The sequence below is a fragment of the Pseudopipra pipra genome, chromosome 1, assembly GCF_036250125.1.
Source record: "Pseudopipra pipra isolate bDixPip1 chromosome 1, bDixPip1.hap1, whole genome shotgun sequence".
Lineage (NCBI taxonomy): Eukaryota > Metazoa > Chordata > Aves > Passeriformes > Pipridae > Pseudopipra > Pseudopipra pipra.
Genome location: NC_087549.1, coordinates 112,920,157 through 112,945,496, shown reverse-complemented (window position 1 = coordinate 112,945,496; position 25,340 = coordinate 112,920,157). Strand labels below are relative to the sequence as shown.

Sequence of the window (25,340 nt, the reverse complement as noted above, 5' to 3'; positions counted from 1 at the left end):
AGTTCAGTCTAAAAGAGGGAAGGAAAGTTTGGTTATGCTTTCTTCTTATGTATTGAAGAAATATTTGCTCATAAATTTATTGCTGTCTATTAAGGACAGTTTAATTTAATTGAACTTCCTGAGCTTTATGAAAAGTTTTCTTTGCCTGTATTGCTCCCTTGACAGAATAACTTTGCACTTTCTTCCTGCCTTTTATTCACATCTTGGAAAGATGCAAGACCCTCAAAGCTAAAAACTGTTGCCACAAAAACATGGAAATTGGTTTGGGTCTTTTTTTTTTTTTTTGTCTGTTCTTAGTGTTTGATCTTAGCTTAGTTTAATGTCAGAATATTGTGATCCAGAGTCCTAAGCAAAGAAGCCAATGATCCCCCTGCCTTCTGTCTGACAGCAACATGATCTTGCATTGATACTTTGCTTTGGCAAAGGCATTTTGCACATGCCAGTAGAGGACAGAGGTTCCAAGTGATGTGTCACTCTCAGGCATTGGCTTTTGTGTAGGTTCTTTACCTGTGCAGAATTAGTAACCAGTGACTACCTTGTGTCATAGTATATGCTGGTTCTAGGCTGGACTAGGTCCAGATTTCTGATTTTATTTGAAAGTTTCTGTAAGTATTAGATTCTAAAATAGCTTTTTGATGCAAAATTTTATTAAAGTCTCTCCAAGCTGACACTTGGCACGCACTTTATCGGCAACACAGCTACTGCTTATGTTCCTTTTTTTCTTTTTTTTTTTCTTTTTTTTTCCTTTGGTTGAGTAGATTTTATCAGGAATTGCTGCAGTAAAACCACTGTAGAAATCAAATTAGCTGTTCATAATTCCAGGAATTTAACCCTAATTTTCATTTTCTGTTTTAGAAGAGGCGAGGTTGGGGACCCACTACTGCAAAACACAGCTGCTGCCTGTACTCTTGTCGGTGGCTTTGCAGAACAGAATAGTTCTTCTGGCTCTCTAAACACCTGGCACAAGACCACAAAGAGTTTGATGGCACTGCATTTATCAGGAGGAAGAGATTCAGTGCTGTTTCTGTACCCGCTTGGCAGATTTGCAAAATAAGAGGGGACTTTGCTGTTGGCATTGAAGAGCTTACAGCTTGTGGGAATGTTACCCTGGGTTTTTCTCGCAGTGTAATAGTCCTCTTGTAATCATAAAGGGCATTTTCTTGGAAACAGCACTGCTTTTTAATGGTTGCAGTTAGAAATAAAGGTTGGATTTATAACATGGTTTAACACAACCCCTCCCCCCCAAAAAAAACCCAACACTGAAACAAAACAAAAAAACCCCAAAACAAAACCCAGCTCTATGAAGAAATTTTAGTATTGAACAAATACATTTGCACTAGTGTAGCAAATTTTTATAAGTATTTTGGTTTTATATTCATACTAGTGTATATGTAACGAAAGCAAATCTTGCTGCCTCCTGATGATTAATATTGTACATTTATTTTCTGAAAGCAGATGTCTCCTTATTATGGATCTGACTTGCAGGAATTATACTAAAACAAGATTAAGAAATCAGTATGGGATGTGAATGATATAATGAACTCAACCACTCCTCTCTACATTTTCCTTCAATTTCTCTATTACAGGATAACTATTTACATTACCTTAGTCAAATTTCAAAATTTGAATTTCAAAACGCAATATAAACTTCTAATAAAGTAGATACATTTCTCTTAAAGACTTTTTTTTGTGGATCATATGGCCCCCATTCATCCTGTCTGCCGGTTACCTTGACAATTTTATTCATACTGCTCCAAATTTGCAAATAGTAACAGCTGGAAAAGTTATCCAAGGGGACTGTTGCTCTGATGGGTTTTTTTTTCAGGTTCACAGGAGTTATGAGGTGGGCTTGAACACCATTTGCAATCTGTTAAATCCAATATGTTTTCTGAGGTCACACGGGGACAACCCGTGCAGTCTGAGCACTTTATGACTGGTAAAGCTTCGTTTCGAAGGGAAGGAAAAGAACATAAAAAAGCCATTTTTGGGGGGTAAACCAAACATCTACCTAACTCAATAATCTTTTTTTTTTTTTTACAATGGCCCACAGTGGATGCCTAGAAAAGAGAATGACAGTGGGGCAAGCAGTAGTGGCTTTCCGCATCTGTACTCTGACTTTTGATCCCTCTCTGGCTTGAAGACTTTCTGAAACTTTCTGAGTCAGAGATTGTGCCTTCATGTTTGAGGCTGTATCCTTGTGTTTATTGGCTGAGTTGTGCTAGCAGGAGAAGTGACTTCTGAAAAGCAGCTATTTAGTTGATACTGCAATAAAACTCTTCACATGGTGAAGTAATTAAAGCACGTTGCCCTTCCAAAGCTATTTTAAAAGATACAGTGTTTTCCAGGATTAACTGCAGTATTTTTCTTGATTTTGGTTCTGGTTTCCTGAGATGTCTCTTCTATTCCCTCCTCATCTGTATTGAGAAGGGGAAAAATTTCCATAATATTATTTACGTTTCCTTGAAATTTATTTATTTTCTTAAAAGTTGTTTACATTTGGAGCTATTTTGAAGTCTCTGTGTAAAGTTACTAGTTTGGATTATGTTTTCAAAGCTCTTCAAGCAGCAGTGCTTGAATAACTACAGTTCCAAAATTTGATTCTCACTCTTTAATATGATAAAAAAAATACAATCTTTTTCTTTTGCTGAGCAATGTGAGATGAACTCTAGTCCAGAGGACTTTGGGCAGCTAGAAGCACCATTGTTTGATGTTAAGTCTTTTTTTAACTGTATTTTTAACTGTAATTGTAACTTTTCGAATAAATATCCCTCTCCAAATCTCTCAATTTTTGCTCGTTCTATCTTAAGTATAAGATTTTTAGCCTAATCCTGTTATTTAGTTTTGAGTTATTCCCAATGTGATTTCTTTATTTTCATGTTTCCATACCAAAATTTTATCTGTAGATTAGTTATTGCCCTTCAGCCTGTGATTATTTATGATTCTGTTCTGCATAGGAGTATTGTTTGTTTTGTTACTGTCTTCGGCATTTTACCTTTTTCCATTTAAAAGGTTCCTCCGAAGCTGACTCTGATTCATGTTTTATTGCTGTGTATCTCTAGCACAAACCAACATTATCCTTGCACTGTTTGTTTCCCTAGACCTACTATGTTTCTGTAATACATTTTAAAAAATAATTGAACATATGGCTCTTTGTTACTGTTCTCTTACCTGTTACCATTATCTGACTTTTTACTTTAACTCTTATTTATCGGACTTGGCTTGTTTAGAGTTTCACTACCACTGCTGTGAGGTCTGTAGTGGTTTTGTTAGCTTCTTGCTTTTATAATTCCAGAATCTCAGGGATTTTGAATCTGTTACATTGTTATTCAGGTGCCCAAGTCCATCAAGATCTTACAGTTCAGCAAAATGTGTTTCAGAAAGGAACACTGATCTGCTCCTTTTTATAAAAAAAAGTCAGGGGAATTTGCTAAGTAGCTTGGACATGCAATCTCAATGTAAGCACCTCCATGAGTATCATCTTGTCAGTGGAACTTAAGCACGTGCTTGAAGTTAAGCACATGTTTAAGTGTTGCCTTACCTTGGTCAGGGTTTTCTCAGCTAGGAACAAGTTCCTGCTTACAAAAATGCAGTGTATGTTAGCTTAGCCCTTGATAGAATAAAATCAAATTATTATTTAGATTATAGCTGATATAAATGAAGAAACAAAACACTGACTTGACAGTTTGGCACTTATTTTTGGTGAGATAAGGGGAATAGTGCATATTTAGGTGAAATTTAAAAACTGGTCACTGACTAGGTTCAAGAGGACTTCATGCCTGTTTTCTCTTAAGTCATATTCTAGTCTTTTGGAATAAATTATGGCTCATTTGGCTTCCTATACTTGGAATGTTTTTCCATTTCCTGGAAGTTTCTGTTCATGAGTGTGCTGCTTCTTTAAGGGTCATATTTTATTTTGTTTTGTTCTCTTCTGATGCTTTCTCAGCAGTGCTTTTACGTTTCAATAACTTCTCTAAGGCAGAAATTGTTCATATTGTTCATATTTTTACAATAGCTTGTTTCATTTGTATCATGACATACATAATATTTGTGTGCAGGCATGTATGTGTGTTGTTATAATTGCATCTGACTATATACATACACATAAAAATTCACTATGAAACTGTATTTGCTGGGTGCCATAATTCAATTTTGATGCACCAATAATATGTATTAAAAGCTATTATTTTGTCTGGAATCACAAATACAAAACTGATTTAGAAATTTATAGTATATAGTGAAAATAGGATTATTATGAAAATAAGCCAAACTGTGTTTATATTCAAATTGTGAGTGACTGTAAATAGAAAAAATACAGAGTAGCTGAGACCTGATGTGGTTATAGTAAAACTGTCTGTGTTGTACATGTCACAAAAAATCACTGTTTATACCTCTATTACTAAAACTTGAAATTAATATTATGCTGTTCTCTCCATACTTCAAGCTCTATAGAACAATGTTTTTCTTTCTGCTTTTTTTTCCAGCACTTGCTACTAGCAATAAAGTTTATCATGGCGTTTGTAATTCCGGATAAACCAAGAGATATCCAGATGAAACTCGCAAAATTGGAATTTGAATCTTTAGAGGCTCTCAAACAACAGGTAAGGGCATTTCAGGTACTGCTTCATTTTCTGTTAATCCATCACTGCTTAAGAAGTGGAGCAGAGAGTTTCAACCTATTTATCTGCCATTTCAACCCAGTAATGTATGAAAGTCCACATCAGGAAAATAATCTTCCTTTTCAGACAGCTTGAAATTCCTGGTATGGCTAGTAATGTAGCAACTTGTAATGTCTGTTGTCCTTGTGTGTGCAAACATATTTTGTTTATATTGTCACTTTTAAAGGACATTGGGCTCTATGAAACCTCATTTCATCCCCAGGAGGTGTTTATTATTGCAACACTAGGATTTCTTTCATTGCTGAAATACCATCACAAGTAGACAGTTAACTTGGCTCAAATATTAATCAGAAATTGTAAACAGGCTGAACATGTTTGAAATAATTGTGTTGTGAACTAAAGACGTGTGAGGGAATGGTAATGTTGCCTTATTTTAGTGTCCATACAATATTCTCATTTTATTGCATAAAAAAGTATATTTTACAATATACTTAACAAGCATTCCAAAGCAAGTTAGAAAAATAAGGAACTAGATTGTTTTACTGAGAATTTCTGTTTTAACAAATGATTGCACAGAGAGAGTGGTGGAGATCACAAGAGATGAAGAATTGCATGGGACTAGCTTCAGTAGGACACAGAGATTCTACAGAGCTGGTTTTGCGATAGCAGCATTCTTTAGGAGTTTCTGACTGTACCATGCTAGATAGGATTTCTAAGCTATCTTACATATCAGAAAACAAACAAAAAACCCCCCAGCATTGAGATGCAGAGACTAATTCACCTGTTTATTGTTATTTAAGATACTTTCACACTGCAGAGCATGGTTTTGCATGAACATATTCTTTGTGTGCTCCACATACACATGTGTAAACTCCTTTATACTTTTATTTGTGTGAAATGGAATGTTACTTTTTAAAGCATCCACTGTAGCTGCAGGTGACAAAATGATATTTTGGTTCTGGACAAACTGAGCCTATAAACAATGCACTGCCTTTTCTAGTTAAAATACCACAGTTTTGTGTGATTCTAGAACATCTCTATTGAGGTCAGTGCTGTCTTTCATAATCAGCCATAACAAACAAAATCCGAATTAGAATTGAATCTAATGCCTGTTAGTTTTGTTTTGCTTTTTTCTAGTATGTTGATGTGAAGTTTACAAGAGCTGTTCCGGGTCTCATGTGGTGTTTAGATAATATTAAAAGGAACAGGGCTACATTTCTATTTCAGTTGTTCTTTCTGTTTTCATTTTGTAGACCAGCAAAAATAGGTCATCTGCCAGAACCTTAAGGTCAAGTGAATGTAGTCAGTCACCTTGGGTTGTAATGTTCCAGTTGGAATATGTATAGTCTCTCTCAATATGAGTGTGTGTGTCAGCAGTAGGGTCTTCATCTTGTGTCCTTGCATCTGTGTATTCCTACAATAATACATGCCTGATTCCCAGTTCTTCAGGGTTGCTTCATTAATTCAGTAGTGAAAAGTAAAAGTTAGTCTGAATTTCAGCAAGAGCCTAGTTCTCACCTATACTTTCAGGCTTCCTACAGGATCTGGGAAGACTGTTGGCTGGGTTTCAGGTGCCTTGGTAGTTACTTTAAACACAAATGTCTGCCATCACTCTTTTAGATTTCCTCTGATTGATACTGTGCTATGTATGCCATAGACATGTAGATATTTGGACTTTTTTTCTTGTTCTTTAAGGATTTTTTGAGTGAAAAATATCTGCATTTAACAGTGCAAAAAGATACTGAAGCTTTTATATTAGAAGCACATTTTCTAGTTCTTCCCCCTGCTACTGAGAGTCAGCTGGTAATTTATACTGTATGTATTACTTTCAAGCAAAAAACAAGAACAGCAAAGTCCCCCAAAACAACTCCTTAAAAAAACAGGCATAAATGTCCGGGACAAACACGTTTTGGGATCGGATGTTATGGAAAAAGTAGTTCATATACTTCTGTGCAAGTATGCATTGCATTCCTTTCTTGATGCTATCCAGACATGCATTCCATTGTGTTTTACCATATGATCTTTTAGACTACTACTGTCTTGGGATGTAGCTACTAGAAGGGTATTTACAATGACAGACTATAAACCTCTGAGATGCCAAAATAGATTATTAGTCTTCATATATAGTGCATGGAGAGAAGATCTAATACAGCTGCTTTGAACAGTCGTATTGATATTGCTTGGGATCCTTAACTTTAGATAGTGTGAGTACCTTTACATTTTCATTAATGCTAAGCTAATTGCCTTTTAACCTAGTGCAGTGGGACTGTAACTATTCTCTGTTCAAATCCGTTTGAAGACTTGAATGTCTGTTTGAAAGGGATTTTAGGGAATAGAGTGTCTCAGTTCTGTAATAGAGATGAGCAGTCATCAGTAGAGCTTGTTAAAAAAAAACCCTGCTATATGGGGAAAAATGCCATAATTAAAAAAAAAAATTATTTTATATTGGAATGTCGGTCTTGTTTTGAAGTTCTCAACTTTTGAAGTTCTCAAACTTTAAGAAAGCTTTTTAGGAACTTCTGAAATGTTTCTTTGAAACATTTCTTTACATAGTTTGTGTTAAGACTGTTGAAGGGAGTGGACTCTTGAATGGCTTGTAATAACTTGATCTATTTTGAAAATACTTTTTTTGATACATTCTGAGTATCATAACAAATTTGCTAATGTAACTCCAGAGAAAATACTTTACCCTTTCTGAATCTGGATTGGGGAACATGCTACATCTATAGACTTTATTTCAAGTTTCCCTGATGTCCTTCAGTGTAAAGAATGATGAAGGAGGCCGATTAGACTCTATTTTGGGGAGGAGAGAGGGCAGAGAATAAATGAATGTAAATTTTTTATGGAGGACTAAAGAGAATATCCAGATTTTTGGAAGAGGAGCAGGAATGATTCCTTTCACAGTCCGTAAAGTGTTGTCACCTGGAAGAAAGCCTGGATAATGGGCAACTAGAAATGGGTATTGTCTGCCACTAGAGCGATGGGCCCTTTTCGGTGAGAATCATGATCCTTCTTAGGGAAGTAACTGTCTGGTGAAGTGGGTGAGGTGCCCTTGCATCTTTGCAGTACCCCTCTCTGTTGCATCTGTTTGCTACAACTGCAGAAGCATGCCTTGCTCTTTGGTCTAGTCCCTATTTTAAGGAGCATCAAGTCTAGGTGTGCCTGCAGGCAGCAAGGGAGCAGTCAGTTAATTCTTCAGTGGTTCTGGAATTACCATTGGCCTACATCATACATTGGACCAATGATATAAACTCGTGTGAGATCACTGTCTAGCATTTTCAGGGCAGCGACAGCTTCTGGACAGATCAAAGCTTTAAGAATAGACAAAAGGCCCTCCTGCTTGGAGAAAAGGGTCTATATCCTTATAAAAGGTCTAAGTTCTAGAAACACAAGACAAACACAGATTAAACAGCATAACTTGCATTTTGTGGACTCGACTACAGTCATATTTTCAAGTATTAGGAGATCTCCTCAGTATTACCTTCTTCCAGTTGAGGCAAACATCAAATAAATACCTTTTTTCTGCACTGAAACTAGTCCCAGGCAAAGCAAATGAGAGACAGATTGGGGAAAAATAATTGTAATATTTTAAAAATAATATAGTAATTATTTTCTGATCATGAAATACAGAGAGTAACAACTCCAGCATGATGTCTAACTAATTATTTTTCAAGGAAGGATGAAGTTTTAAATGATGGGGAATCTTTTCACAAAGTGCAACTCGTTATACAGCATCAATACTAGCTCTGAAAACAAAAGTTTATTGACGTAAAAATGCTTGTGTTTTTTATGGTACTTTTGCGTTAAAACATCTGAACTATATAAATTGGGTAAAGATTCTTTTTCCTTATATTATCTCCTTCACCGCTATCTCAGCAAAATACACATAGCTCTGATAGCAGCAATAGAGAAATACAATTTAGTGCACGATTTGGCTTTTTCAGAGGAACTACAGGGGGGGAAACTGTCCTTAAGCTGGAGCAAAAATGCATGATTTTCTGCTCCATGCATCCCTTCCCAGTTTCCTCCCCACCCCCAGCCCTTACTTCCAAGGGGACCTAATGTATAAACTTCCTGTCATCCCTGTGCTTTAGTTTCCTTCCTTAAGTGTTCTAGTCATTGGTGGCCAGTATCTTTTAACAGGAATCCCTTTTCCTTCTGATATGTAAAGCCTTTCAGTGCTTCCTCTGAAGAAGTATGTCCATCTGTAAAAGTTCCACCAGAAGGAGACTCCAGATAGATGACGTGCTTGTGAGCAAAGGGGCAGCTGATTGACAGCTGTCATCCTTCCTCAGCTGACAACAATGAAAAGGGTCAAGGTTATTGAACACCAGCCGTGAAGATAAGCCTCCTTTCTCCTCCCTGGTGTATTTCTGCTTAGAGAGAGATAAAGCAATGTGGTTATTCAGCCTGGGCCAAGTGGAGAAAGACCTTTTGCTCTTTCATGCAGTATCTCCCTTGGTAGTAGTACCATCCACATACAATTGCTTAATGGCAATGGTATAGTCTGGATATCCATAAACAATTGCTTCAGTTGCTTTAGAGTGAGATCTAGTTGTTTGTAAGTCAGTAGTGCTTCTTCTTAATGATTTCCAGCAGAATAACAAGTTTTTTGAAGCAACAGTAGGTGTAGCTTTCATTAGGATTTCTCCAGCAATGTCATGCATTTCCTGAAAACGGTCTTCTGTCTCAGCTTCCTCTCAAGGAAATGAAAGAAATGAAGAATGCTGTGACTGATCTCTGCATCATCTTCATTGACCAAAGGCTTCTTCAAAACACTTCTTACACTATGTTAATTAGCTTTTTTTTGAAAAGGATGATGAGACAATGACAAAAAGAGACTGGTGTTCGTTCACCTAGGTGTAGTCATATGAAAGCTTAAACCCTTTCTCCCTCTTTCTGCAGGTATTCTGGCATGCAAAAGTTTCTGTTCTCTCCAGTGAAAACCTTCTGCTTCAAGTAATTTCAGTGCTTTAACATTGCAATTCACAGCAGTGCAGCAGCTCTAGTAATTGCAAAGCTTTCTGGTTTCTGACTGCAATTGCTGAACCTTGCCATTTCCCCTAGGAATGGTACCAACTAGCACTAATCATGTCCTTTCCAGGAGGAATACACTATTCTGGCGCCTGCCCTGCTAGAGTGTGTAGCCTCTCTGAGAACAGCTTTTTTTAGCTCAAAGCAAAACAAAGAGGTACTGCTAACTTAAGGGTCTTCTGCACTGTGTAACGTTTGTACGTGGTCCTTGCAGCTCTTCAAGCTGTTGTTCTTGCAGAGATTTTCTAATTACTAACGTATCATGGGTCTCAGAATGTGACTGTGGGTGTGATGGGCCAATATAGCTGCTTGAATTATCAGTGAGCCTCAGAAATTACCCTTCTTTTTTGGTGGGGGAAGGAAGAGAATAAATAGGATCTTTGTTTTTAACTATTAAACGCTGGGAGAGCTTGAATCATTAATTCTTAATGTCCTGGTTATTTATCTTGTAAAACAGAAACCGAAGACAGTTTTTGTTTTTTCTTGAAGACAGTTTGCTGAAACAAACTCAGTGGATTTCTGCCTTATTACTGTATTATTTCTGCTATAATTACCAGAATTTAGAGGGACCTGTAGTTTCAGGACTTCCCTCAAAACTGATAATAAAAGGAGAAGCTTGTTCCATGCTCCCTGTCAATGCTGAGCAAATATAAGGCTGCAGTCAGACAAGAGGAAGGGCAAGTATCTGACATGAAAAGGTTTCATTCGAATAATCAAAGATTTGCAAAAACAACCTGTAGGAAAGGCTGGTAAAACTTGAGCTTAAACATTGAATTTAGATTAAAACAGAATGTGATGAAATCAACCATTTGCTTTATGTTTTGCCACAGCCCCACCAAACAAGTCCTTAAAAATAATATTGTTTCTAAAGAAAATAAGTTTTTTTAACAAAGGTTCATTTTTTTTCTGAAAAAATATGTGGCTACACTTTTTTTTATAGACTCCACTGGTTTGTGTAATCAGACATAACTCACAGTTGATGTTAAAATAGAACCATTACTAATCATTTTTGTTTGCTTTAAGTTTTTTTAAGAGGACAGACTTATAAATTCAACTTCACAAATGTGTTTTTTTCTGAGTGAATAGGCAGGATGCTTTAAGACATGTCAGTATAACATTTGCGTATGTTTGATTGCAGCAGGGATATAATTCAAGTAAGATCCATTATATTTTCATAACACAGTTTTTTAAGCATAGAAAGACTTGCGCCCAGTCATAGAACAGGTTGTGCTCAAGCATAGTTTTACCTGTGTATTTTAAACATGAATTCTTTTAATGCTGGAGCTTGCTTGAGAGTATGGTAATGAAAATTACTTTCAGTATAGAGGTGTTAGCAAAAGAAACATATATGATGGTCCTTTAAGAAAAAAAAAAGTGAAATCAAAAGCCCTTTAGTTTGGGAGGAAGGTTTTTTGTCCCCATTTATGACTTCAGATAAAGGTGAGATGACATCAAATCTGTCTAGAGGGAAATAAGTTAAACTTTTAAATGTGGGAACCTTGAGAGCTAACAGTATAAATATAAACTTTTAAATACATATAAATGTGATGGTATCTGATGCTTCTGTATGTTCTTAATGGGAACAGAAACAAACAGTGCACCAGCTTCCCAGCAGATGTAATTTCCTTTTCCAACCATCCGTGTGTTCTCTGTGGCTATTGCCAGGGGCAAAATTGTCAATCAGGTTATGTTTCCGTAACAGCTGAGTCTCTCTGGAAAGATAACCCATTTTACCTTTTTCAAATCCTGACTTAGAGCCTAGTGGTGGAATGAACATCAGTCAATTCAGTACTCTCTTTATGCCTGACATCCTAGGTCATTGATAGGATACCATCTTAACAAGGAAACGTGGAGTAAGGGGATAGGGTAAAAACTAGGTTAAAATTGTTTCGACTGTAAGACTACTGCAGCTCCCTCAGGCTTTCATAGTTTCAGAACCCAGAGGGGATCCCAATTATATGTGTACTGGTTTGAATACAAGGGAACAGGCTATTCCACTTCCATGCAAATGAGAGTAAAGTGCACAGTGAGATTTGATTTAAAGAAATCTGGTAGCCAGCTTTCAACAGGACATTCATGTGTCTGTAGTTACAGACTTCTAAGTAATGATTGTACCTGTTACTGAGAAGGTGAGGACTAGAGCAAGAAGTGAAAAATAAATATCTTCTCTTGTTAAAATTCCTTCAAAAGAAAAGTATCCCACAAGGATTACACTTACCATATTTTCATAACTTTCTTTATAGATCTGAATAGAAGTTGATGATAAAAAATACAGTATTTTTTGCAAGCAACTGTGGACTCCTACACACCTATCTCAATTTAAATATCCTTTTCCTTATGCGACCTCAAAAGATCCCAGTGAGAACAATAGGCCTTTTAAAGGAAAAGCTATTTTATTTTAAATAATTAAACTTGACTCTGGAAAGCTTTCTGTATGAGCAGGAAGACAGTAGATAGAATGCATCTCAACTTTTCAGAGATGATGATTTCAGCCAAAGTTTAGATGTTTATATATTACCTGATCATAGCAGTACCACCCCTCCTCCCAAGAAAACCTGTTGTCCCGTCTACAGGGCGAACTCTTTCTGAGACTGACTAGAGATCAAAAAGCAAGAACCCACAGAATTCCTGAAAAAAGGAGGCAAAAATTTAAAATTAGGTTCATGTCTGCTCGTTGCTAATGATGACACTTGCACCATGGCTGAGTCTTTGTACATGCTGTGTAGCCTGATCGTGGTGATTCTGAGAATAAGTGTCCGCTATGATATGTTGCCTACCTAGCCACTGGGGTTTTGTTCATTTTTGAATTTGAAAAAATGTCTGTGGCTACTGTTGCTGCCTTGTATAGTCATACCTTCTGTGGCATGAGAAACAGTACTCTGATATATATCTACCATTTCAGTGAGGTGGGTAAAACTCATGCCAAATAGTCAAGTCCTTGCCATATTGATTCATTTTTGTTCTGAAATCAGATGTAATTGTTTGTCTGAATAACATAAAAAGAAAAATAAGCGGTTAGTATGTGTACATTTTGTTTCAATTGCATAGTATATATATTTATATATATACAAAGTAACACTTGCTTTTTGTATGTTAGAGCAATTGTTTTGCAAACTCTCATCACGGAGTACTTTGTAAAGGTGGTTTCATGGACAGTTGCTTCTGGCACTTTCGAGTATCTAATTCTGTACCTTCCCTCAGCATCTAAAGAGGTGATATAGTTGAAAATGTGTTGGGGGAGGTGATTTTCAAAAGATAAAAATTGGCACTTATCTTCATTGTGTATTATTTTCCCTATTTTTCAGTCTGTGATGTTGACCTGAACATATAAATTAGAGGTGCATTGTTTTAATGTGCAGGCCACAGCTTTTTTATAATCAGAGATGTGCAAACAAACCAGACATAAGCTACTTCACCAGTCTGTACATAGATACATTTTTGCTTAATTCACAACAGACAGCAAAATCCCTCAGTACAGTCGAGGACAATGTTGCAAAGTAAGAGCGAAAACACACTCTGCAGACACTTTGATCTGTCCCTTACTGAATTCACGCCCAGCACCATCTTTCCTGATACTTTATGCTACAACTATGGTTTGAAATTTAATCTCATAAGGGATCTTTTATTGCAGAGATCAGTCCTTTGACTGTCACAGGGTGGACCTTCTCCTGCGTGGCTCAGATCCCCGTCACACAAGCAGTGACAATTTGTGCAGTTAGTTCTCCAACTACTGCTCTGCACTAGTAATGTCCTTGAAGATTATTACTTTTTTTTTGTATGAACCCTTTCAGTGTTAGCAATGAATTATCTTAAAGCATTAGCTTTCCTGTCCCTTATCATCTCACTTAATTGTAGTTAAGGATGGGTGGAATTGTTGCTTTTCTTTCTCCAAAAATAGAGAAAAATTGCACTGGAGGAGGTTTCAGTCTTTGAGTGCCTTTATCTCTTGACGCCTGCCTGGCAGGTAGTGCAAGTGATTGACTCTTAGTCAAATTACCATTCCCTAGGAGCCACTGAGTTCCCACAAACTGGACAGCATACGGCAGCATTTGGATTTTGGCTTGGGGGTTTTGTGCCACTCGTAATTTTCTAGAACAAATTATCAATTCGTATTTCATTTACATTCTTTTAATTTTTGCCTGTTATTTGGCAGCTTAGCTGCTTCTCAAAATTTGCGATAATTCAAAAATTTAAATGTAGTCAAATTTGTGCTGAGGAAGACTTTCCAAGTGAACAGACGGATGTGAAGCAGCCTGGTCCAACAAAGGTGGCTTTATTTGTTTTAACTCCAATGCATTAGAAGGCTTCTGCAAACTCTACATATGTTCATCTGTGACAGCTGAAAAATAGTCATGTCTGATATAGGTTTCTCTGTTGTATCAGAATAAACACCGGCCACTTGTTCATAGATAATTAGCAAGTGTGTGTTCTTTGTCAACACCTGTTTTCTAAGGTCTGCTGCATCCATAATATAAAGAATTTTGCTATAATATCTTAAATAACTTTGGTCTTTACCAATATCCAGATTGATATTTATACTATATTTAAACATGATCTTTAAGAGTTTGTGATTTCACAGAATTATAGATTGGTGTGGGTTGGGACAGCTAAAAGTCATCCAAGCCCAACATCCCCATGTTGAGCTAGCTGGTGTAGCTGAAAGCTCTTTGTGAACTAGGAAAGGTCATATTTATAAGATAAAATACTTCCAATGAGTGACATTTTGTCAGAGAGGTTTTTTGAGGATTCTTCTATTTGCTTTGGAAGATGAAAATAAAATCTATTATTTGTTTTCTGGAACATGTTGAATTGTATGTGGGCTTTTCTTTGTGAAAACGTCATGCATATGTTAAAACAAAAAGTCCCACCTCTCTCACTTGTAGAGGTGTAAGTGCTCTAACTCCAAGCTGAATATACGTGTGTGGCAGAACAGCACCAGCCAAATTTATTCTGTGTATTTCATAGATATAAAAAGTGAGGAAAGTAATATTTTCACTAAGGATTGTGTAACAATGCTGGAGATATATTATTTAAAGACGAACAGTATTTGACTGAAATGAAACTAGTAAATGATGAGGAACTGCAGAAAATTTGATCCTTTAACAGAGCATGACAGGATGTCCAGTGTCTGAGGAAGGAGCAGAGACAGCCTCTGTGTGTAAAGTGGAAGGGAGATTGAGTCCCTTTTTCTCCCTATGCCGGATCAGGCAACAGAAGTAGGACCCTGTGTTGAGTCCCTGCTAGAAGCAGGTGTCAGTCAGAAAGAAGTTTTGACTTGCTTTTTTCTCCATTTCGTGTGTCTGCCCCCCCCCCGAAGCAACCTGCTAGCTTCCTTAGGAGGGCACTGGTAGCACTGGTATTATCAAAGGAACTTGGTTGTGGCATTTAAGAAATTGGTATAAATGATTAGGAAATCAGAAAGGAGCTGCGATGGCATGCCAAGAATGCAGGAGATGAAGATAGGAAAGTCTGCAGAGATTAAGCTCTGATAGTTTTTCTGGCTAATGCACATTTAAGATGCGTGTGTGAGAAGAAGTCTGTATCTACCATAGGTACATTTATAAGCCTTTTGTCCAAATATCAACAGTTCTTTTTAATACATGTACAAATGACTCTCTTAAATTATGTGACAGCCATAACCGGTAGTTTGCAACCTTTGCTACCATAATACAGGGGAGATTATTTAGGGATGATTTATTTAGCTTATCAAGAAAAGGGTTGAGAGGTGTCTTGTTATGTAGGTGTGTATTCACTTGTGCATGAAAGTGTAGTGGGAGACCTTTTAACCTTCTTGATAAAAATGTAATGTGGTCCAGTGTCTGAAATCAGACATTACATAAAGGAGGCACGATTTTGTACCTGAGAAATTTGGTCAGTGTTGGTTCACATTAGAAATTGAGTGTATCAGGGACAAAACAACTTTTTATCAAAGATGGTATGCCGTGTCTACCAGCATCCACAAACAGATATCTAGGAAAGAACAGGGAAGTGTGGCAACTAGGTGGTGTGCTTCCTTCTAGAACTATCATACTTTCCAGTAATTTTTAGCTCTTGATTTTTCTAAGACAGAGGTAGTTTCTTTGTATTTAGTAATCTTCAGTTATTTTCTGTTCCATGATAGTGTTCTGTTCCTCTTTGAACCATTTTTAGCTTTAGGGTACACAGTATCCTTTGGCAAGAAGTGCCACAACTCATTATTCTTGGCCAAGGACATAGGTTGTTCATTTGCAGATGTCTTAATATATTCTAATCAGGTTTGGTAGAAAAAGGTTTTAGCTTCTACATATGAGAGGAAGTATTTGAATTGTCATGGAGGTCCTTTTGTTTTCTGGAGTCTGTGAATTTGAGTTTCTGTAATTTTATTTTATGGGCTTCGTGGAAAACACGATGGCCTGATTTGCTTTTAGCTTGTTAATGATGCTTGCAAATTTGCTTTAAGACAATTAGTCTAGTCAAATCATTTTCTTCAGGCCTTTAGCTGACTCCCTTTTTTCTCTGTGTATAGATGGCCAAATAATGTGAATTGGTGCAAAGAGTCCTTTTCTTGGAGACCAGTTTAACATTTTGCTAACACAATGAAATCCAGACTGGTTACCAAATTTGGAAAAATTCTAGTTGGCAAAGTTTGTGTGATTTCTGGTTTTCCACCCTGTTGTGGTACCTGAATTGATTTATCTAATCTGTTCCTTGCCACCACAGTGGGCATATTAGGTTCTAAGTGAACTTTCCCATTCTTTTCTCATGGAAAATTGCTTTAATCTGCCAAAACCTGAAAAATCTAAGTACTGTCAGTTTGGCAGTTGTCATTAGATGAGATATCAGGACTTGGTGGTGGTTGATTTCATGGCCTGTTGTGTTTTTGAAGTATGCAGGGCAGTTATGCCACAACAGAACATTGACATGACAGTTTCTTAAAATAGTTGAGGTAATATTTGTCACTCAGGACTGGGACACTTAAAAGTCCAGTGTTTCAAACTTTATAGAAGAAGAAAATATTGCATTGATGAGGAATAGTTTTGTATTCCTTGATATAGTTGGTTTTTTACATGTGTGACTCATATAAAATTGTATTATGCATCTAAAATTTTTATTTAATTATAAATTAAAAGTAAATATTCCCTTAGTAATTAGCTATATTGGCTTTCTTATGAAAGGCATTTATGTGTAGAAGGGTTAAGAGTTTGTTTCATGACCAGAATGCTTAGAAATACAAAGAAGTTGAATCTTTCTGCTGTTTGGCCTCTCTTGTGTTTCGGGGGGGGGCACTTTGCTTAGGGAGTTCTGGCCAGCACCTCCGTAATGCATAGCCAAATTTCAGCAGCCCATGCTCTCTGCCTAACAGTTGAGTTACATCTTTCCTTTCTAACTACTATATTCCTTTATTTTCTTTAAGGCATCTTTATAGTCACAATAGGCAGATTTTTGAAAGTTCAGCTGAATGTAGGCAGCTGCTTTCCTTGGAGGAGATGCATTTAGAAGTTACTGTCTTTATCCCCCTGTATTGTGCGTATGTTTTCCAGCAAACATTAATCACACCGGCTAGCTTTGAGGGCAAAACTGTTGCACTAAGATAAACATTTGAGAGTCTGCTTTAATGCCCAAAGCCTCTTAGCTTTTTTAGGTCAAATTATCTTGAATCCTCTGACTGTGTTCCTAGGCATGCTACTGCTAAATGCTACTCATTAAATTCAGATTCTGTGTTGTATTTTTGTTCACAAGATTAAAAAGAGGGTATCTCACAATTAAAGTCTCAACTTCAATGGCAAGAACTTTCTTACAGCTGGCACTTAAGAAGAATGCTGGTTGTTTTATACTTACAATATTATCTATGCTCTTTGCATTCTGCCAGTGTCATTATAATAATACTGGTGCAAAATGAGGCTGCTCGGTTACAACAATGTGCTAGGAGTTAAAATTTTTGTTGACCAGAATGTATGAGTTCATTTTTATACTTCTAGTTTTCTGAAAGACTTTATATTACAAATACTGTTCTCTGCAAACTGTAAATAATTATAAGCAAACATATTTGAAAAAACCCCAAACATTATGTGTTGTATAACTATCCTAGAAAAGACAAATTGAACTAATTTTCTTAAGATGCCACAGTTTTTGCATTGGTATCAGCCAAGACAAAGAACTCAGAGAACTCAGTTCATAAGAATTGTTTTTTCACAGGTTATGTTCAAAAGTTGTAGCTTTGCTAAATACTTGAGTACTGTACAACGAATTTTGTTTCCCTTCCTCCTCAGTGAATGCCCTTAGTTAATATTTGCAGTCCACTCAGCTAAAGATTAAATTACTGAGAACTGAGGAAAAAAAACAATTGTAAAAACACAGGTTTCTCCTGCTGTGAAACCATGGCTGTACTGTATGCACAATGTGATTTTTCTAAAGTTAGGTTTGCTGGCAGGGGATATGTGTGAGAATGTCCAAAAACCAGAGACCTCATCTGTTCCTGCTGGTAACTTGCATGATGCCATTAGTGTCTGTAATCTAGGGAGCTCGGCGGGTGGGGGAAGTGAGGGAGGATTGTTAGTAGTTTTTTAAAATATCTTCTTAAAAGCCGGATAGTGAGAGAGTTAGTGAGGAAGAGCTGTCAGATAGTCAAATATCTGGGAGATGGTTTGGCTGTCACAGTATTTGAAAGTTATGTAAGGTGTATAAGCATATTATATAAGTGCTCCCCTGTGCTCCAGGTCACCGGCTGCTCTTCCAAAACTAACCACCACCTGCCTGAAACCAGCCTGGAAATACAGGCAGCACACTTGGGAAATGGGCATCTGCGTTATTTCTACAGCAGTGGCAGCGTGTTTGCATGAGATGCCCTGTAAAAATATTCAAAAATAATATGATGATTTGTAAGAAGAACAGAATCAAATGTCCCTAAGAGATTACCTGAATTTTCTTTTAACTGAGTATCAGTTTAAAAGAGCAGATCACATACAGCAACTTGTATTGCAGTGGAATATGTTTCAATACTATGAAATGGTGGGGAGTTTTTAGGCCCAGTAGGAAAGGCCTGCTGTTATGCACAGTCCTAATAAGCATTTCTTTGCGTTTGGAAAAGAGAATTGCAGCTTGGCAATTTTTTGCTAGTTATTTTGATATTGCTAGTAAAATCTTCTGCAGGTTTAACCACGGTTCTCCTGCAAAGAGAAGCATGGGTATTTCTCATGGGGGAAAGAAAGGTGGGGGAAAATCTGCTGGGGCTTCTTTAATCTGTCGCAGTTTAAGATCAAGATGAAAAGGTGTTTGATGATGAACCTTTTCCATCCTCTGCAGCACATTTTAATGGTAGCAGTAAGAGCTCCATTCTTCATGCTTCAGTCAGATAGCTACAGCACCTTCTTGACAGTGTGCCAGATTTAATTTGTATTACAGGTTAAGTGGTTGAAATCACTGTAGTAACTGTAACAGATAACAGATGAGAGCTCTACAAGACATTCTCCTTAAGTTATTGGAAAGATTGAATTCAGCTTTGTGAAGGAATACTTTTTCATCACTCAGTCTCCTTTCAAAAGCTCACTCGGAGGTGAGGAAGCCAACAGAATACCTCCATGGAGGTGGCATGGATGTCTGCAAGGAGCTTCTTCTATCCAGATGTTGTGGAACACAGGTGACATGTCCTCTCCATGGGTACCAGAGGCCAGGTGACAAAATGACAAAATGCTATGATGGTCACTGTCCAAACAAATCAGGAGCAGTATCAGTTCCACTCTGTCCAGAAACAGTTTGCTTTGGTTATAGGATATTCACCATTAAGCTGAAGCCTCTTGACCTTTCCAACACTGAACTAAACTGAACACATTTTTTATTACAGACTGCAAGTATGTGAGTCCGTCCTATAGCCCAGTTATCTCTTTTGCCTGATACTGCTTTGCAAAACTGCAGTCGGGATCTGCGTTCATATCCAGCATTGCTGCCTCTGACGTGTTACAGCAGGGTTAATACGATTCATTGCCAGAGTGAGAGACAGTTCAGCTGTAGGTCAGACCTTCTCCTCCATGAAACAAAGAACAAAATTTAGTGTAGACTGACTTGCTAAGCAAAATGAAGGAAATTCTGTCCATTGGCAGCCTAATGTTAATCACCAACCTCCTGCAAAAAGCTTTCTGCTACTTCAGTCTGTTGGCTGGTCCTAAAGTAATTGCACTTTGCTATGAACTCTATGAAGAAACATTTGGTAGAAGTTGCTAGTCACTGGGAGTGAGGGCTCTGTGGGCAGTTTTTTAAAGAAGAATTATTATTTACATGTTGTAGTAGGAAACAGGTTATTTTTCAGGATATATAGCCTGTGTTCATCATGCTGCACTGTAATTTTTTGCCTCAACAGAGTTTATATCTTACTGATTCCTTATTGATAAAGAAATGGGGAGCTGGTTGTTCCTTCTCCAGTTAGGACTTCAGGACAGGCAGACCACAACAATCATGGGTCTCAGGTGTATCACCAATACAATCCATATGACAATATAACTTAAAGAACCAGTTAAAGTAAAATAATGTTCATTTAGTATTAGGTAAACAAGGGGCAAAAAGTTTGTAGGTGAGCAAGGGGCAAACAAGTTAGCTCAGTTTTCTAGTTTTGTACATCAATCTGCAGCCAAATGGTTACCTTTATCTGACAGAAAGAGTCCCTGATGATGAAATAAATGTGCTTTGTGGAATCATTGGGTATAAAAGTGGTCTCCTTCCCTTCCTGCCCTATTCTTTCAAATTTTGTACCTGCTTTTCATATTCTGTCCATTGTGCTTTGTTCTGAAAGGGTTTTGTCTTTATTCATTTTGGTGTGTAGACTCTTCTAATCTTTACAGTTTTACATTTTTTTGTTTTACTGATCTTAATGTTTCTAAGCTCCATGGGAGAGATGTTGTTAGGTTATCATACAGTGAGTTTCATGAACCTGATTTAATAAATATACTCTTTGCCTCACTGCAGTTCACCCTGGACTCTAATAAGCTGTTAGGCATTTTAAAGTCTCTGTACAGTGAGTATTTTGTAAACATCCATTTATTTGCCACTATGAGTGTTCCACAGCTCTACACAAAGTGACAATGGAATTAATCCAGGAAAAGGAACAAGCTGAAAAAAGTCATTTAAGTACCCATGCCAGCCTTGCTCTGCTAGGCAGTTTGTTTACATTGATTTTATTAGGACACAAACAAAGAACTACAGAAGAAAAGAATCTATTCTGAATTGTGCTGTTCACTCATCACAATATTCAGTATTTGAGCAAGATCTCCCAGCCTCTCAACTAGATTAAATTGCATTTAATTTACCCTCATTATGCACGCATTTTTGTTATAACACTCAAAATACTCAGTTCTCAAAGGCCTTCATTTCAGTGAGAACAGAATGTGATGGTTTGCGAAGAAAGCCTGATGCAATCAAAACTGAATGCTGAAACCTGAAATTGAAAGTTGAGGAAGGTGGAGGAGTGACAGGAAAGGTAGTTGCACATAGCACACTTAGAAGACATTCCTTCATTTGCTTTTTAACTTTGCATTGATACCAACCAAGCAATTTCCTTGTCTTCATGTAGAAAAAAAAAGTGAGCAAATCCTGCCTTCATCATCATGTTGAATTGTATGTTAACTGTAGACTCTCTCATTCTATTTGAAGTACATTTTTATTTTCCTAATGCACTAACTCTGTTGCATGTATACACGTTGTTACACGCCTGTGCATGTGGGTCTGTGCATAGCCATATGCTCTTTATAACTGGTTTTTTTGTAGCACTGAATCAGCTTGTCAGTGACAATTTTGATAGTAATTCTGATGCTGAATCATTCAGTAGCTGCTTTATTTAAATCTTATTTATTATTTCAGGGGTTTTCAAAGTACTACTTTTTTTTCCTCTGGGTATATGTGCAGCTTATGGCCCATTTACTGCATAAGCTTCTGACAAAATACAATTTTTTCTGTATGAGCTGTTCCTCATCTTGTAAAATAACTTTCATTTTCATCAGTCTTTTGAGATAGGAGTTCTGCAGTTTGATTAGAAAGGCAAGGCTGGTCACGAGAATTTTTTAGATACATTAAACACTGAATTATTGGAGTAGATTCTTTTACAGCTGAGTGAGAACCACATTTTTTGAAGACTAGACTGATGAATGAATGTTCTGTGGATGTGCTTTGTAACTATTCAAGTAAAAAAAAGTAAGATTACCGTAACATCGTGAATCCAGAGACAATGCAAGATAACACAAGCTAAGGAGCCCTGTGCTTTAACAGCATAAAACTCCTGTAGCTAGTTGGTGGTATTTCTAGTAGTAGCATTTTGCTGTCATAGCTAGTTCAGTTAAAATATCTGCACTGAATATATTATGTAGACACACGGGGAGAATTTGCTTTAGATATGCTGGTCTCTCCTGTTCCTTGAAGAAAAGCAGAAAAAGAGGCTCCTCTGAACAGGACCCTAACTTGGAGTTATGAGCAATCTCTGAAAGAACCTACCCCTCTCTGTTAACTGTACATGGAGCATCTTAGGACTAGTCTCCCTCAGGGTGAAGTGTGAATATTTTCATGGATAGATGCTAGCTAAGAACTTGGTCCATAATATACATCCTGCTTGAAAATTGAAGTGTTTGTATTTTGACCAAGTAAAGGACAAAATTAGATATGTCATGATTTACTCAGGAGTGAATAATGGGGCCTGTTAATACAAGACTGAATTTGAGCTTCAGGAAATGTGAGTATCATTCCTATCAAAGTTCCTGCTTGGTAGTGTCTCTTTGTGTCTTTTATTATGCTTTATTTAAACAAAATGGCTCAAATGAAATGGATGAATGAAATATCTTTTTAAGTGTTAGCCCTCATTTTTACAAATACTTTGTCTGAACATAGCTACATACAAAAAAAATCTATGCTTAAAGTAGAGCATCGTATGGTTTTTGCTTGTTATCAGTTTAAAGAACACTAGGACCAAAATTATATATTTGTTTGTTTATGCCTGAAGGTCTTTGCATTTTCACTTTCAGATTTGTTTCCTCCATTACCATAATCACCTTCTTATGCAGAGGGACAGTATACAATTGAGTTTCCTGCAGTGTTACACAAGAATGATATCATTCACCAAGGGCAGAGCAAAATAAATAAATAAATATACACTGTTGTCAAGGAACAGCATTGCAAACAGTGTCTGCTCGGATCTTAAAAACTTTAGCACGTGCACTGGCTATAAAATTAGCAGTTGAAAATACGGATTCAAATTGACTGAATCCCTTGAAATGAACACGGTAGAGAGCAGTCTTTGTTTCCAAGGCAACAATCAGCTCTGTTCCTAAGGACTCAAAAGGTGTTTAAATGACAAGGTTGGCTTCAGACCACATCGTACTAAATTTAAATTTTACATTCATTCAGAATATCTGGAAGTATAAAACGTTCATAATGTGAAGTACAGCTCCCATTACATCTTTACTCAGTCATGAAAAGAACTCACTCCTACAAAATGTTTTCCCTTCCGAGTACTATACTCTAAATATTCACAGTTCGTGCTGCATTTCCAATTTGTCACTGTAACTATTATAGGAGACAAGTAGTGATATCTATAGCTAAGATTAGATAATACTTTCTATTACATTAAACTACAATATTAGAATGATAGCAAAAAATAAGGCTCTGGAGGATGTGGTAAAAAAAATAATCAGGTATTTTGGCATATCTAATCAGTTAGATCTAAAGAAGAGCTCTTAGGACACACACCCCCCCCCCCCGAAGTCATGTTCATGATGACTAATAAATGCCTGATCTGAGTTTTATGAACTGTTCTTTATACATCAAAAGTGTTTTTTTTCAGGATGTTTTTTATGAACGCTTATGGAGAGCTTTTCCATATTTGTAAGGCATCATGAAAGAGCAATGATTTTGAGGGAGAAGCATGCTAGCAAGGACTCATTTCTTTGGCAAAGTGGTAAGAAGAGTTAGCTCTCTGTGTCAGAGTGGAGCAAGTGGATGGGGAGTAGATTACAAACTTTCCGGAAGTCAGAAGAATTTAGTTTCTTGCAAAGGAATAGTAAGCTGAAGAGAATGATGATAAAGTCAAAGGCACAGATCAGAAAGATTATTTGAACAGTAACATTTATGGTTGTTGGGGTTTTTTTACGGAAGAGAGGGAGGTATGAGTGCAGGCATAAAAGCTCAGATTCAGCTGACATGGAGACAGAGGAATTTGGTGTTGTGACAGGTTTCATATTTGTGAATGATTCTTTGCTCTCTGGTTACATGTTTTCTTTCATGAATTGAAAATTCAAAATCTTACCACATTTTGTAGATTTGCCCAGTTTGTTTGTGAAGAGTAGCTTTAGAAAATAGTGATCTTGAGGCAGTCCTATTGGGGAGAAGCAATTTACTCAACAATGTAAGTACTTCTGCAAATCCTTTGAGACAGAATCTTCAAATTAAGGTTTCTAATTCCTTGGAAATATATTGGCTTGAAATTGTAACCTATTTAATTCTCTTTATACCAGAAAGATTGGTTTGTTTTGGAGGTTTATTAATCAACAGATATACTTCTGGGAGAGGTATCATTATAATGGTTTTGAAAGCCTCAGTTGTTTTCTAAAATACAGGTATTAAAACCTGTGTAGCTTTCCTGTTGAGTCTAGATGGTGAAATGTACAAATCTGTTTCACTTCATTACTTTTTACTGGAGTAAAAAACCACTGAAGTCTTTAGCTGGAATAATCAGCCCAACTCCATTAGATTTGAGAGCATCTCACTCTCAAGAGACCTAGCCCAAAGGCTGTTTGTTTTTTGGGGGTTTTTTTGGTGATGTTTGAATGCTTAAAAATGCCTAATGTTTTGAAAGACCCTCTTAAACTTATAACAGCATTAATTATCAGTACCAGAGTGAGGACCGAAGGTTTGTTAATGATACACTGGTTGTAAAATGAAACTAAAATGACAAGTAATAAATTGAAGGGAACTTGCCAAACCACAGTTTTGCTCCTTGTGCTGTGGCTTTTTATTCCACCCAATATTCTTACCTCGGTCTGTGATAAGTTATGTGATGTTCAGTGAGTGATGTCGCTTTACCTAAATTTATTTTTATTTTCACTGTTTTGATGGCAAGGTAAATACTTTTTTCTTTGCTTAGAACCTAACTGCTGTTCCTTGATTTACATGCTGTTTATTATTCAGAATATACAGTTCCTCCATACGCAGTATAGAGCACAATCTATACTTAAGCAGTGTAGATTCAGAATTGTCTCATTTGCAAATAAATGGTAGTTCTATGTAAGTCTTGGATCTTCAAAACTGTAATTACACTCACTACTTTTTGTTTCTCTGTTTCCTAGTTGCAAAGAAGATAGGGATTTTGCAGAAATAATGTATGATAATGTAATCAAAGCCAAAGTGGAATTTTCAGAAATGGTGATGGATTAAGTGTCTAATTTCGCTGTCTATCACTACAGATTGTATGTGGCCTTTAGAAATTTTTGAAAAGTTCACCTTTCATTCATTGGAGTTGCCAAATACAAAACTGAAACAGTGCTATTTATAATCTTCATCCTCAAGTAACTTTTATCAGGCTGGCAAAGGCTACTTTTTGGGTGTGCATCCTCCAGAATGCGCAATCCAGGTGTTACTCATTACTGCAAACAACTGGAAAGCTCTTCACTTAACACAGCAAGAGAAATACTGCATCTTGAGCATTGCTGGGCTGCAGAGAAGAGCTTGCAGTGGGCTCAG

General features: G+C 36.9%; 1 protein-coding gene across 2 annotated transcripts in view; it reads left to right on the top strand.

Moving 5' to 3' along the window:
- ANO10 (anoctamin 10) overlaps positions 1–25,340 on the top strand; it is a 125,111-nt gene that overhangs the window by 78,155 nt on the left and 21,616 nt on the right. For both annotated transcript variants that reach the window (XM_064672101.1, XM_064672112.1), the window contains exon 12: positions 4,482–4,598. In XM_064672101.1, the coding sequence (XP_064528171.1) occupies positions 4,482–4,598 (117 nt within the window). The remainder of the gene's footprint in view (positions 1–4,481; positions 4,599–25,340) is intronic.